Here is a 14,213-nt window from a genome sequence, read left to right as displayed (position 1 = left end):
TGATACTAGATGATCACCAGTCATGGCAGATCCTTGTATATCAGTTGCAAAAACAAAGTGCCTACTGAAAACGACCTGACTGACCTTCCATCAGTATTTCTTTCTGCAGAAAGTCCTTTCACTTGGAAATGGTGTGGAATATGTTCCAGCCTTCCTCAGTTTGGTATGTGGTCTAAAAAGTATTCAGGAGAATTTACAAGGTACTAATATCCTCTCAATTTTAGTGAGTACAGACTGAATTCATACATGAAGATGAAGATTTCTAAGCTTGTATGTCAATGAATTTGTTGTTGACCTCTCCTGCCCTTCCTGCTATTTCTAGATTCATGGATTTCATCTTTTTCTCTCCTCAGGAGAGAATGGATACATGCTCAAGAACCTATTTTAGGATGCATGCACAGTCTCCTTCACACAGTTTTCAGAATAGCCTCTGCCAGAGCAAGAATATCTTTACTTCACTCTGTTGGTGTCTACTGCTGTTAGAACACCTGATCCTAATGTGCTAGTGTTGCCTTAAAGAAGTTGGGGTGAATATAAATCCCTTTGTATTCTAGCTTGTCCACAAAAATCAGAGGGGCTGAGGGCAGCTTGACTTAAACACCGAGTGATCCCAGTTTTGGCACTGAAGTCTTGTTATGTTCAATATATCAGACTATCACAATTACAGGATATTCAAGAAACTCTACGCAGCCAGTGAACATACTGCTGTCTGTATAATGAACAGAACAAACTACAGTCTGGATTTCCATTGAGAGTGTCAGGAATGTGTTCAATTCAGTGATTGAATTGGAAGTGGCATGTCAGTTGCCCTGATATCCCTTATCCTTATGGCTGGCAGCAGCTGCTGCCCGGCACAGTCATGAACGCTCAGCCTTCTCTCCTCTCTTCTTGTGCAGAGCAGCTGTGATCCAAAGTGTGACTCTTATTCTCTGCTTGCCACTGTACAATTTCAACGATTAAGTGCAAGGCTTCATTACATTCTTCCTTGATGTTTCATGTCGTTGATCAAGAGACACCCTCTGCCAGTTGCTCTGCATTTGTTGCATGCTGGTGACCCTCAGTACACAGCAGGTGAGAGACAAGGGAAAAGGGAAACTTAGGTTGCTAGAAGATGGAGACATCCTGGGCAAAGAAATTTCCCAGGACCTATCGGAGTGAAGATCATAACAAGGCAGGGGAATAAATGCAGAGGGTCAACCAATAGAAAGCATAAAAGCAGTAGCCCTCCTGTTATTTAGTGCTTAAGAAATTACCTTATTGCATTTAATGACACCTTTGACACAGATCATCCTGGAAGTGTCTGAAGATGGAAAGAGCATAACAGTTAACAGAAAGGTGCCCAGCAAGGAGAGATTTGATTCCCATATGTTGGGGGAATTAAGGGTTGTCTGCTTTGCCATGTAGCCCATCTTGAAGTTCTCTTGCAACATGCACGCTTAGACTTGTCTCTCAAGCACACCATGTTTGCAAGTTCCCCTGGGCGTACCAGCACAAACCCACCAACCAATCACCTGACTCAGACTTCAGGATTCCCACTTCTTACAGGCTGTTCCAGCTTAAACTTTACGAGTCAATACACATGCTTATCCCACGCACATCTGTTTGGTGATGATGCATATACTTGATGCACTCAGCAGGTGACTCCAGGCTCATGGGCTGTAACCCAGTGCCCTACTTCTGCCTCTGGGGTGGAGACACTTGTCTCACTCACACCAGTCCCACCAGTATCTGGGAAAACAGACTAGTCTCTTCCTATGATTGGGAGTAGAAGACCCCCACTTGCTCCAGTACATCACGTCAGGGCCCTCCCTGCTCACTTCAGTAGCGGTTCTACAGCCTACAGCTCAGCCTGACTCCACTAGCAGACCCCCAGACCACTCACTGATCTGCCAAGTGTCTGGCACTCTGGGTTCATAGACCGTGGTGCCCTCCCAAGTCCTGGAGACCACTCTCCAACCATGATACCAGGACCCTCACTCACTCCTGTAGCTGATCCCACATCTGTGGCCGACACCCTTGGCTTAACTCCAGTAGTTGCACCCAGTCCACACACAACAATCCCCATAGGCACCATCCCAGGCTAAGAGCCCACAAGGCCATCTACCTGCTGACAGTAGGACCCTTCACTCCACTGGCTGACACCATAGCTCATACATCACTGTATCTAACCGTAAATGTTCTAATGTGCTTAAGAAAGAAAATATGTTTAAATATGTTTTTTCCATCAGATAACATTTATTTAGTTTCTTGATCAATTATAGTGGAATTGGGCTTGCCTAATTAAATGGATTCCAACAAACTTAAACGCAAATTGGAAATGAGCATGGATGCAACTCCTCCCGCAGCAAAGTGGTGGAAAGACAGGTTATATAGCACCTCCTAAATTACAGCTGTCTCTTCTGGGAACTGAATATGTTTTGTAAACTTGAGACTTTCTTACTCAATAACAAGAACTCAATCAACTAACCAGGGTTTTCTGAATATGGCTCCAACCTAATAATCCTAACAGGTTCTTTTGTCCTCTCTCGAATTTTGTGCCTTTCTTATCTACGTCTTTCTTTCTCATTTTGTTTTACATTACTCTGACGTTTGTTCGTGATTTCTCCCTTTTACCTTTGACTGAACTGTCCTTCCCTAGACAATTCTCTGTGCAATTTATGGATTCGTTAATGGAACAGGAATATTTTGATGACAAACAGGCATGAATCTCAATTCCCCTTTCGATAGAAAAGGGTGAAACACTTCTGCAGATTCCTTTCCAACGCTTATAGATATTCTCAATGCTTGGCTTCTGTTCTTTGCATCATAAAAGTAGACTTGTGCTTCCTCCAAATCCAGAAGCACACCAATCATTGCGTCATTCATTTCCTTCTTCTCTGGCCTGTTGTTTCCTTTGATAGAGAAAACCTCTCCCCTGGTTTTCTGCAGAGCCCAGAAGTCCCCTCTTGCAAGTATCCCTTGCTCCTCTTGTTTCCCTTTGTGCCTCATGACCCCCAGCATCCAGTCCTGCTGCTGGCCCACATCCACTCCCCAGCAGTGTTTCCCAGATGCAAACCCTTCCTTTGCCACCAGGACAGGGATTGTGGAGGGGCTGCTCAGGTCAGCAGGTTCAGTTGCTTTGCTTTCAACATCTGGAGCTCCTGGCACTTGGATCTTGAGGAGCTGGCATTCAGAATTCACAGTAAAGGGAACTGGAGGGGAAGATGACAATGACCCAGTGAGCAAAGTGTTTCAGGAACATATCTTTGGAGTGGGAAATGGGTTGAAGCATTTCAGGGCTTCAGTAACCTGGGCATGATTTGACAAGGAATTGAAATGTTTTCCCCAAACAGGGCAAGAAACAGACATGTAGGAACCGACAGGTCCCTTGGAGCTGTCATAGCCATGATGTCTCTCTTGAGGACAAATCCAGGTGATTCTCACTGTCTGTCACACGCTTTATAATTAATGACTCTCTCTCACTTTTCCATTATGTCAGGGAGGTGGTTGAGTCACCATCCCAGGATGTCTTTAAAAACTGTTTGGATGTGGTGCTCAGGGACATGATTTAGAGGAGTGTTGCTAGAGTTCGGGTAGCTTGGTTAGGCTGTGTTTGAACTTGATGGTCTTTTCTAACCTGAGCCATTCCATAATCCATGATTCTATGATCATTATTATTATTGCTATTATTATTGCTATTATTATTATACATTCAGTCCTTACATGAACACAATTCTGCAACTTCTTTTCTCGGTGTTTCCAATGGTCACCTCCAAGCCTCATTTTGTTTTATCCATTTAAAGTGAAGGCTTATTCCTGTGATTCCAGCTCAGCTGGCCAACCTCTAAGATCATGCCACTGTCATTTCTGGAGAACTTGGACAGAGAAATACACCATTTTCCTACCCTTTCTTCTGTCTGCTTACCTGCTTTGTCCTGAGCTTTCCAGAAATCTGCAGAGGAGAAAGAGAGGAAAGAGTTTTGTGAATCTGTTGTGTGGTTACACAACTGTCAGCCTGTTTTCTGTTGCCTTATGTTGTGCAGTTATTGCCATCACTGAAATTCATCCCAAGGGTTGACTTTACGTAAAGCAGCAGCACGTATTCCAAGAAAAACAAAGCTTTAAAACCACTTACCCAATTCACATTCTAGTATGTCTGCAAGAAAAATACATTCTAGTTATTAAAATGTATTCTGTTGAAAGGATGTTCTAGTTACTGACACCAATAATCTTTATATGAGATTTGTCTGTGTTGTGGTTCAGTTTTTCAAAGCTGGACAAACCCAGACCACAGGACATCAAGCTACACAACATGTAAATACTAGCATGTTTTGAATTAGTGCAGGAGAGGCTCCACATCTGAACGCAGTACCTCAGGTGAGGCCTCAGCAGCGCAGGGTAGAGGGAAATGATCAGCTCCCCTGAGGTGCATCTTTTGCTGCAGCCCAGGATACAGTTGGCTTTTGGGGCTGTGTAGGCACAGTGCTGGCTCATGTCCCGCTTTCTATGCACCAGTACCACCAGATCTTTTTGTAATGAAACAATTCATAGCACGTTATGGTTGCCTGTAGATCTGTCCTAGCTTTAGGTATAGCAGCTTCTGGCAAGAAGGATTATTCACAGTTCAGGAAAATCTTATAGCATGCCTCTTTGACATCTGTATTGAAGGAGGAAAGAGATCTGAACTATGATGAGGTCGGTGCTGTCTGTTCATGCTCAGGTGTGGCTTCCTCACACTGGTCTGAGTACTTTATTTTTTTGTAAGGTTCACAAGAGTAAGATTTATAGTTGTTATCTTACCAAGCCACTGTTTCGTTGAAGAGCATCCTGCAAAATAACGGCTTTAATAAGTGAGAAGGAATCTCGAGGAGATGAGGATTCAGAGTTGAGTATGATGCAGATAATTCACACATTGAGAATTCAACACTGAAATGATGTTTCCTTTAAATTTCACCAGGCAAATATTGTCAATAATATGTTAAAGGTTTGACCAAGAAGGGAGAAAGCACAGGAGCCATAAACTAGAGCTTCAAGAAATTCTTGTATGGCCAGCAAAACTCAAGGCGGGTGGATTACAGAGAGGAAAGAAAGTATCTCAGGGCTTCTAGAAGCATAGCCATGCTGTATAATAATGTTCATAGCCATTTAATGTAAGCATTAACCATTTAACTAGAAACAAGCTGCCTTGATTTTTACTGAAATAGCTGAGTTTCTTTCCCTTTTACTTCTAAGAATGCATCAAAACTATCTTGTTTGCAGTATTTCCTTACCTGCATCACGTGTCCTCTTCTCTGAGTCTAAGTTGACCAGCAGACAGAAAATACCAAAGGAAAAAGAAAAAGAAAAGCAAACATTACTGACTTGAACAGTTGCTCTTTAAAAAAAAGTTCAAAGGATGATCAGCTATGCTTTAAAATTTATGCCATGGCACTCAATGACAAAAGCTCCAAAACGTTCATGGAAAATGGATCATAATGATATTTTGAATCTTTGGATTTGTGATGAACCATCAGCGCAGGTCACAACAACATTTGATAAAAGAAACAGTCACATCCAGAAGAACTTCATATCAAAATGTTCTACATCTCATTTGCTCTTTTGGGGACGTAAATAGCTTGCTGACCAGAAGTAGTTGAAGAACTCTCAAAACCATCTTCTTACCTAAGTCTTTCTCCAAATCCTCTTTGTCTGAAAGAGATGACATCTGATTATCATTGCATGTTACAGTATCAAATTGTAAAACAGACATTACTCGTTGTTCTGAATGCTAATTCCTGCATGATCTGTTTACATAGGACCAACTGTGATTATTCCAATCTACCTGGTGAGCAAAAGAAGGGTATGCTGCATGGCAATTAAGAAGCCAAATGACAACCTGGTAACTCAACACACAACTTCACAACCAGTAAGAGGGATGAAATGATATCCATACAGCCTCTTTAAGGCACCTACCTGTTGAATATCTCAATCTCATCTAGTTACCTGTCATGTCCCTTAGATTTCAAGTAGGAAATCCACACACCCCTCCTCCCACCAGCTCTTCTCCCCAGTAATGATTTCCTCATAGAGTTGAAATCTATTCTCTCTGTGACCACATCTAACAATAGGAGAAAAGGAGTATTTACTCTTTTTGAGCTCGTCCATCGTTGTTTCTAAGAATAAAACAGCAGACAACAAAAATTGTCACATTAATTATTCATTTAAATATTCACCATCTCAAAACAAACAAACAAACAAAAAAAAACAACCAGAATAGAATAATCTGAAATGCTCAGTGGAAGTTGAGCCCATGAGTTCTGCAGAACAACAACTAAAACATTATAACAGGGGAGTATTTTTAGTAGAAGAGCATCTTAAAAATACTAGAAGAAACATGAGCTACTGGAACAGGAATATTCTCAGGCATTCACAAAAGAATCCCTGCAATTATCTCCTGTTTAGAGAAATACTGTGGGCAGAAGGAACTTCCTTACACAAGAAGGCAGGCTTATTTATGATACATATTCATATTGGATTCATTGTTTGGTGTTGACACATCAGTATGCAACAACTTCTTGTTTCTGGGACCTGTTGAACGAACACAGTTTGCTTTTGCCTGTGAAGCTACAGAAACTGTTGGCTTTATTGTGACACTAGAGAGAAGAGTTTGTCTGTGTTGACAACTAGCTCTGCCTGAGAGTGGTGGAAGCCCAACTCCCTGCTGAGGCAGCAGTGGTGGTACTTGTAGCTGATGAGACAAAACAGGCAATGCACCTTGGTGCATTACAAAACTGAAATGTCTCAGTATTGATTGTTCCTGCATTCTTATCAGAACAGTAATCTATGAAAATGCTTCTGAGACTGTTGCTAGCTCAAAAATTGAGGCTGTTGTCCCAAAGTAGGATTGTGTGGGTTCACTTAGCCCCCTTGTTACTCACCTTCTTTTTGTTTTCTTGTATAATGAACTGGAAAAGGAAGAAGAATTTTAATTATTTTCCCAAGAAAAAAAAAATCTGTTTAAATAATCATAGTATAATTCCAATTTGAGTTTTATTTTCAAAAAAGCACTGTTCTAAAGATGAGGCGCATATTCAGTGCCTATTTATCATTTGTGATCACTTAAAATTGTATCTCATAAACAACCTCCTTGTTAAGGATGTTTTGTGCATTCACTCTCACACACCTATCACTTTTTTCCTCTCTCCATCTCATTCCTGTCTCTTTCTTTCTCACGCTGATATTGAAATGGCACTTCATTTTCCATTAACTGCACTTTGCAGTGTGGTTACGACTTCCATATCAGCTGTTGTTGGTGTAAATACTTACTCTTCAGCTTGCAGCCTGCAGCAGCGATAACAGCCACAGCACAAAACGTAATTACAAGGAATGCGGTCATCCAAGGTGAAGTGGATGGAAAGAAGACCTCTGTAAAATATAAACAGTGTTCCTTTCAATGAATGTTTGTGAAAAAAAGTCTAGGACATGGCCAGTGTCTAAGGCATGTGAATTTAATGCTATAATTTTTGCTGCACTGTATCACGTTGGGACTCTTTTTGCCATCTGTGGCAGTTATGGCTGCCCTCCCATTCTCCACGGTGCATTGTCAGATAGAGAAATTGACAGAGCATCTCATATATTGTGAGATGCCACCTTTCTGTAAGAAGCATGTGTTGAGTGATCCATCTGAGGACATTATTTTAATTATTGTCCTTATAGATGAAGTTTTTGGGAACGAAAAACTGTCTATAGTGCTATTTCAGATGGAAAAAAAAGGATTCTTCTGCTTTACTTTTGAAATGAAGATCCAAATGGGAGGGTGGCACCTGCTGTTGTGCAGAGTCATCATGCTGTTGTCAAGGAGAGAAAGAGGATGAGAGCAGACCTTCACCTTTTCCTACAGGCACTTCTAAATCATTCCCTTTCCAAATCATTTCAGTGCTCCCACGTGATGATAAATGAGAATTGGCTAATATTTCTTGATAAGGTGAATTCTGAACTTAATGAGTAATATGTAATTTTAATTCTTATAACGTTATCCATCTCAGCACTTGCCATTTATGTCTTCTCTGGATATCCAGAATCTCTCTGGGAAAAATGGAGAGATGAAGGACAGCAGCCAGCAAACTGGTTCTCATAAATATCAGCCCTGGAGTTCACTTACCTGAAACCAGGACTCGTGATTCACATGCTGTGTTGAGGATATCATTGACTATTCTGCAGGAGACTTCCATGTCAGTTCCTGGTTCCAGGGCCATGGAACTGACAACATCAAAAAGGCCTGAAGAAGTCTGCAGTCTTTGTGTGACCACTTTCTCCTTCCGTATCTGTCCTTTGCTGTCCAGCCAAATTACCTCAGGCTGTGGAAACCATCCCTGGGACTTGCAGGTGACGCCAATGCCCTGATCCACGTGGCCATCGATATGAACTGCAGAGTCCTTGCCTTGAGCTGTAGAGAAGGAAAGAAACAAACAGGCAATGAGATATTCTGACTGAGCAGCCCATGTTGGAAAGGTCTTCCTCAGATTTGTCCATAAACACGCTGCGTGAGTTGAACAGATGGAGATGCCTGTATGCACCATGTCTCTTCCTGTGCTGATAAAGAATTTTTTTTCAGACATTTTTGATACCTTCATAAATAATTTGAAATAAAAATGAAAAGGAGTAATCACGACACAGTACTGACTAGCAGAAACTTTGCTGTTGAAATAGATTTGGATGACACTATTATGAGACTACAGCTGGAATACTGGACAAGAAAAGTGATGTGTAAGATGGGGCAACAGAAATGGGTTGAAACACAAAATACCCTCTCAGCTAGCCTACAATTGCCTCACTTCTACATAAATAGGTTTGCTTTATTGCAGCATTCAGCCCTACTCCCTTTGCACATTTTCATACCCACATGTAAGAGAATGTTAAAAAGATATTTTTAGTGTCCAGATGTCAGTGAAGGAAGACTACCAGAGTGGAGGCTGGTCTTCCTCATGGCTAACAGAGCCCCATCGTCCTTACCAAAGATACACAACTGCACTGAGTAAGAAGTCAAAAGCACCTTTTTGGAAGGTTTTGGAACCTTGGAAAAGACATTCCACTCACCTGCCACATTCAGGTCAACCACCACTTCATTGTACTGATTCTCCAAAAAGACACTGCAGATGTATTTCCCTTTATCAGAGACCATGACATTTTTCAGGTGAAGGGATAAGTTCCCCTTAGTAACTTCACTCAGAAAAAAATTTGTACGGCCCAGGTATGCCTTATTCTCCTTTACTGGATTCTGTGCATTTTTTCCATCATAGGTAGCCACTTCATAGTCTACAGGATTTCCAACTAATGTCCACTGAACAAGTACTCCCTCTGAGATTGTCTTGGCTTCCAGCTGGCAGGGCAGGGTGACTCCCATTCCAACAACTCCAAGCACAGGATCGTAAGGAGGTATAATTCTTAACTGACCTGAAAGAAGATGTAGATGTAAATCTTGCCAGCCACAGATGTTCTCATTAGCATTTTGTACAGGAAGCAGTAATGTCAGTTAGTGAATGTAGGTCTTCCGTTCTGATAGAAATCAGTGTATCAGGAAATGCTGTGGATCAGGATGTTATCTCAAGAATTATTTCAATAATTTCCTACTTTGAAATCGGGCGCTGATGAGATCAGACAAATGGAGAGGAAGAAATCCCATCACGGTAAGGACTCGGGGATTCTGGTGGATAAGAAGCCGGCAATGTGCACTTGTAGCCCAAAAGACATTGTGTGCTGCACTGACAGAGGGGTAGCAGCAGGGTGGGGATTGTCCCCCTCTACTATGTGAGGCCTCATAAGGTGTACAGTGCTCAAACCTGGGACCCCCACCATGACAAAGATGTGGAGCTGTTGGAATAAGTCTGGAAAAGGGCCACAGAGATGCTCAGAGGACTGGAGCACCTCTCATGAAAAGAGGCTGAGAGGGATGGCCTTGTTAAGTCTGGAAAAGAAAAAGCTCGTTTGTGACTTCATTGCAGTTTTCCAGCACATAAAGGGAGCTTATAAACAGAAGGGAGAGTGACTTTTTACACAGTCTGATAGTGATAGGACTAGTTATTCTGAAAGATGTGAGATTTCAATTAGACATCAAGGGGAAATTTTTCACTGAGATGGTGGTGAGGTGCTGCCCACAGAAATTGTGGAGTTACTTGATGACGGTTTGGGATGGCCCTCCTGATCTAGTACAACAAGTCAGATCTAGATGACAACAAGTCCATGGCAGAGAGTTGGAACTGGAAGGGCTTTAAGATCCCTTCCAACCCAAGCCATTCTATGATTCTATGTCAGTTTTGTAAGTGGAAGAAGACTCTTCTGTCCTCTGCCGTTGTTCAACACCATCACTCACCCACTCAGAATGCAGGGTAACCTCAGGGAAGGGTTATTGGAAAAACTGTGCTTAATTTGCAGACAGATTCTGAGGCAGAAATGGCATACTACCATGAAGAAAGATGGGCTCGTTATGTAAAGCTTTAATTCAAAAGGCAAGCTTATGCCTACCTAATATCAGATGCCAATCATATTTTCACTTGTGTACCTTCCTTTATAGATGAAACACACAACAGGAAAGAGATTTCATATCAAATACTTGTTGAAATATGGTCATTTATGAAAATTAGGCATAGCTAATTTTGATTTTTATTGGAAAATATTCTAGCAGACCTTTGCAGATTTTACTCTCCTACTCCATCACTCAGAAGTGGACAATACCCAAAGAAATGTAGGTTTCTGAGCCCAATTAAGTGACAGGACCAGCTGAGCTGAGAAAAGAAGTCGAAGCAAAGAAAAAAAGAAAGCTCCCTGAAGAAACAATCTCAGAAATCAGTAAATCTATGTATAATGCTATATGAAAACACACAAATAAATTTCTTCATTTCTTTCATTTCCTGTTTTGTTTTGTTTTGTTTTGTTTGTTTTGTTTTGTTTTTAAGTTCTAGAACAACCCATCAGCTCTGGAAATGATAGTACCATTTAAATCAAATTAGAAGAAAACCCAGACTTACCTTTGATCAAATGAACTATCTGTAGGAAAATTATAATGTGAAGATTCACTGTGTGCTGAAATCTGGAAGCCATCACCACACAGGTTTGGATGCCTTCAGTAACCACGGCCAAATCTTACCACATGCCTGTAATCTTTCCAAGTATGGAACAGAAAATTAGAAGACCGAATTGGGAATGAAAGGCGTATGTTTATATAGATATCAAAGTACGTGGAGTGATACAAAGATAAACCCTTTAAAATGCTTAAGTTTCATGGAAGAAAAATAAGGAAAATAAATGAATATGTTGTTTAGAATGGAAGTCTGTGACTTATGTTTAGATTCTAAGACTTCCACTTGTCCTGCAGAGACCGAGAGAGGTATTTCTGAAAGACTTAGAAAGACATGAGAATGGATCAGAAGGGTGTTTTACAGCCTTATCCCCGAAGGGTCTAAAAGACACCTTGTGTTTAGGAAAACTCTAGTTATTTTTTGTAGATGAAGACAGAATAAATACAGACACCGGAGGATGTATGGTTGTTACCTTCAGGCAGGGGAAATTTTAAGGCAAACTTGTCACATGAAATGTGCCTTCATTTCTAAGTCTCGCTAGAAAACATTTAATCTGCACTCTAATTCCATATGTGAATTCTCTTACTCACTGAAAAATAATGGGGCTTGTCTTTGTATTTTCTTTGCAGAGGAAGGCATGAATATTAAAAATATCAAAGGACTAAGGAACAGTTTTCCCATCGTTTTCCCTTTTGAATAGAGTAGTATTTTAGCACTAACAGATGTGTTTGCCATGGAACCATGCATTCAGCTTGGAAAATTCCTGACCTAAGTGCCACGTGTTGGAGTTCAAATGATTATTCCTGGCATGTATGCATAGTAGAAGTAGTTTCTATTACCTAACTCATAAGATAGAACTCCTTGGAGAGAAATAAATAGGAAAAATGAAATGGAACTTATCAGGTTACTCTAAAAAATAAAAGGGAATATATAGACATGCAAATTCTAGAACTGTAAACTTAAAGAGTCTATCTACATTTTTCAATCTTCATATATTTTTAACATAACATGTAATTGCTTTTCCCCAAGCAGAGGTTTCCATACAACCTCTGAAATAAATTTAATCCAATCCAAACTACTCCAGTACAGCCTCTCCTATCTCTGCACAGGAAGGGACTGATTTCTCTAGGGCATAGTAGTAACACTGTGCACATGGAGATAAGCTTGAAGAACATGCATAGCATTCACTTGTGAAGGCAAACATGCATTTTTATTTTCTAACAAAAATAAATGGATAAATAAACAAATAATTTTTTATAAAAAAGGGGAATCATGAAGAGTAAAGAGGTTAAAGAGTTTAAATGGAAGCGAGAAACTGCAAGCACAGAATGTCTTGCCAGGGATTGTAACTGCATTCATACACTGCTCTTCCTATTGACCTACTAATCACTAGGCAGTAGGTTTAGCTTTACTGAGATCTTGACAGAAGGAAAGAAGAAAGAATTAAAAGGATAAAAAACTGCAGCTGTAACTTCATGCATCTTTCTTTATTAAAGTGAAGTAAAGTAAAGAAAAAGGAAAATAAAGAGGTAAAGAAAAAGGAAAAGGAAAAGGAAAAGGAAAAGGAAAAGGAAAAGGAAAAAAAAGGAAAAGGAAAAGGAGAAGGAAAAGGAGAAGGAGAAGGAAAAGGAAAAGGAAAAGGAAAAGGAAAAGGAAAAGGAAAAGGAAAAGGAAAAGGAAAAGGAAAAGGAAAAGGAAAAGGAAAAGGAAAAAAAAGAAAAAGAAAAAGAAAAAGAAAAAGAAAAAGAAAAAGAAAAAGAAAAAGAAAAAGAAAAAGAAAAAGAAAAAGGAAAAGAAAAAGGAAAAGAAAAAGAAAAAGGAAAAGAAAAAGGAAAAGAAAAAGAAAAAGAAAGAGAAAAAGAAAAAGAAAAAGAAAAAGAAAAAGGAAAAGATGAAGAAAAAGAAAAAGGAAAAGATGAAGAAAAAAGAGAAGAAAAATGGAAAATGAAAAGTCTATATTTCTGACACACTAAGAGCAAAGTAAATTTCTCCCGTATGTGAAAATGTATTTGAGAATCAGCGTATTTCAGACCTCAACACAACCCCAGTCCTAAGAAGAGTTTTGGGAAACTCTCTTTCAAGCAACTCAGCAAATAAATGAGCATTTTGCAGACTTTAATAAAAGTTGCTAACTGGTAGCTTCTGATGTCGAACTGTCATCATAGATTAGACTTATGCCTCATCCATTCTTAAGAATCAGACTGTCTTAATATCTACATGAAGGCAGTAGAAAGAAAGGACCTCAGACAACTTTTAGCAAACTGTTTAAAATGCCACATGCAGAAGACAAAGAGCATTCCCATTGATCCAGCCGAGAAAGAAGCCGTTTTAATCCAGGGCTGAAATCATTCCCTGGGAAATGTAAATCATGTCCCACACTGATTCAGCCAGGCCTTCATTCCTTACCTGGATACCAAGATCCAAATGATCCATTTTAAATTCAGTGTGTATTGCAGAACTGAGGGGTCTCTGTCACTTTGCTGTTCTCATGTGAACGCAAATATTTCCATTTTCCATAGAGAGCAGACTTCAGTAATTTGCTCACTGAAGTTGTTTAGTATGAAAGACTGAACTTTCACCCATAGCAAATCATTGCCCTTGGGTCCAACAGATTGTAGGAGATACCTGAAGGTTTGATTTCCCTACCCACCTAGATCCAAAGTGCAGCAACAGGTTTCTGTTTCAAACACGTCCTCATGTGTGCATTACATCTCACTGAAACATGTCTTAGGTTGGAAGGGGCCTTAAAGCTCGTTGAGCTCCAGCTCCCCAGTGTGGGCAGTTTTGCATCCCACTAAATCAGAAACTGGATCAGGTTGCCCAAGGCCCATCCAAGCTTTCCTTGGCTGTCTCTGTGCAGAGCTGCTCTCAGTGAGTTCTTTGCTCGGTCTGTACACGCTTCTGGGATGGCTGTGAGCAGGTTGCAACACCTTGCACTTGATCTTGTTGAATCTCATAAGGTTCATGTGAGCCCACTTCACAAGCTCCACAGGTGCCCAGCAAGGAGGAGAGATTTGATTCCAACATTTTTGTGTTGGCAAAGGAAGGATACACATCCGGAAGAAAATACTGGGAAGTGGATGTTGGAAAGAGAAGAAACTGGATCTTGGGTGTTGCTTCTGAGTCTGTGGCTCGTAAAGGGACTGTGAACCTGTCCCCAAAGAATGGCTTCTGGGTCAT

At 40.5% G+C, this 14,213-nt stretch overlaps 1 protein-coding gene across 1 annotated transcript; it reads right to left on the bottom strand.

The window, feature by feature from the left end:
• Nucleotides 1-2,655: 2,655 nt before the first annotated feature.
• On the bottom strand, nt 2,656-14,213 carry LOC125685358 (butyrophilin subfamily 2 member A2-like). The gene is made up of 10 exons (XM_048928356.1): nt 13,964-14,213; nt 10,983-11,075; nt 9,055-9,411; nt 8,120-8,404; nt 7,285-7,383; nt 6,897-6,923; nt 6,105-6,131; nt 5,641-5,667; nt 3,905-3,931; nt 2,656-3,191 (listed from the first exon to the last, which is right to left on the bottom strand). Exons 1-10 carry the CDS (start codon nt 14,211-14,213, stop codon nt 2,656-2,658), a joined length of 1,728 nt encoding a protein of 575 aa, XP_048784313.1.

Source organism: Lagopus muta, chromosome 28, assembly GCF_023343835.1.
Source record: "Lagopus muta isolate bLagMut1 chromosome 28, bLagMut1 primary, whole genome shotgun sequence".
Lineage (NCBI taxonomy): Eukaryota > Metazoa > Chordata > Aves > Galliformes > Phasianidae > Lagopus > Lagopus muta.
This window is presented reverse-complemented; position numbering and strand designations above follow the sequence as displayed.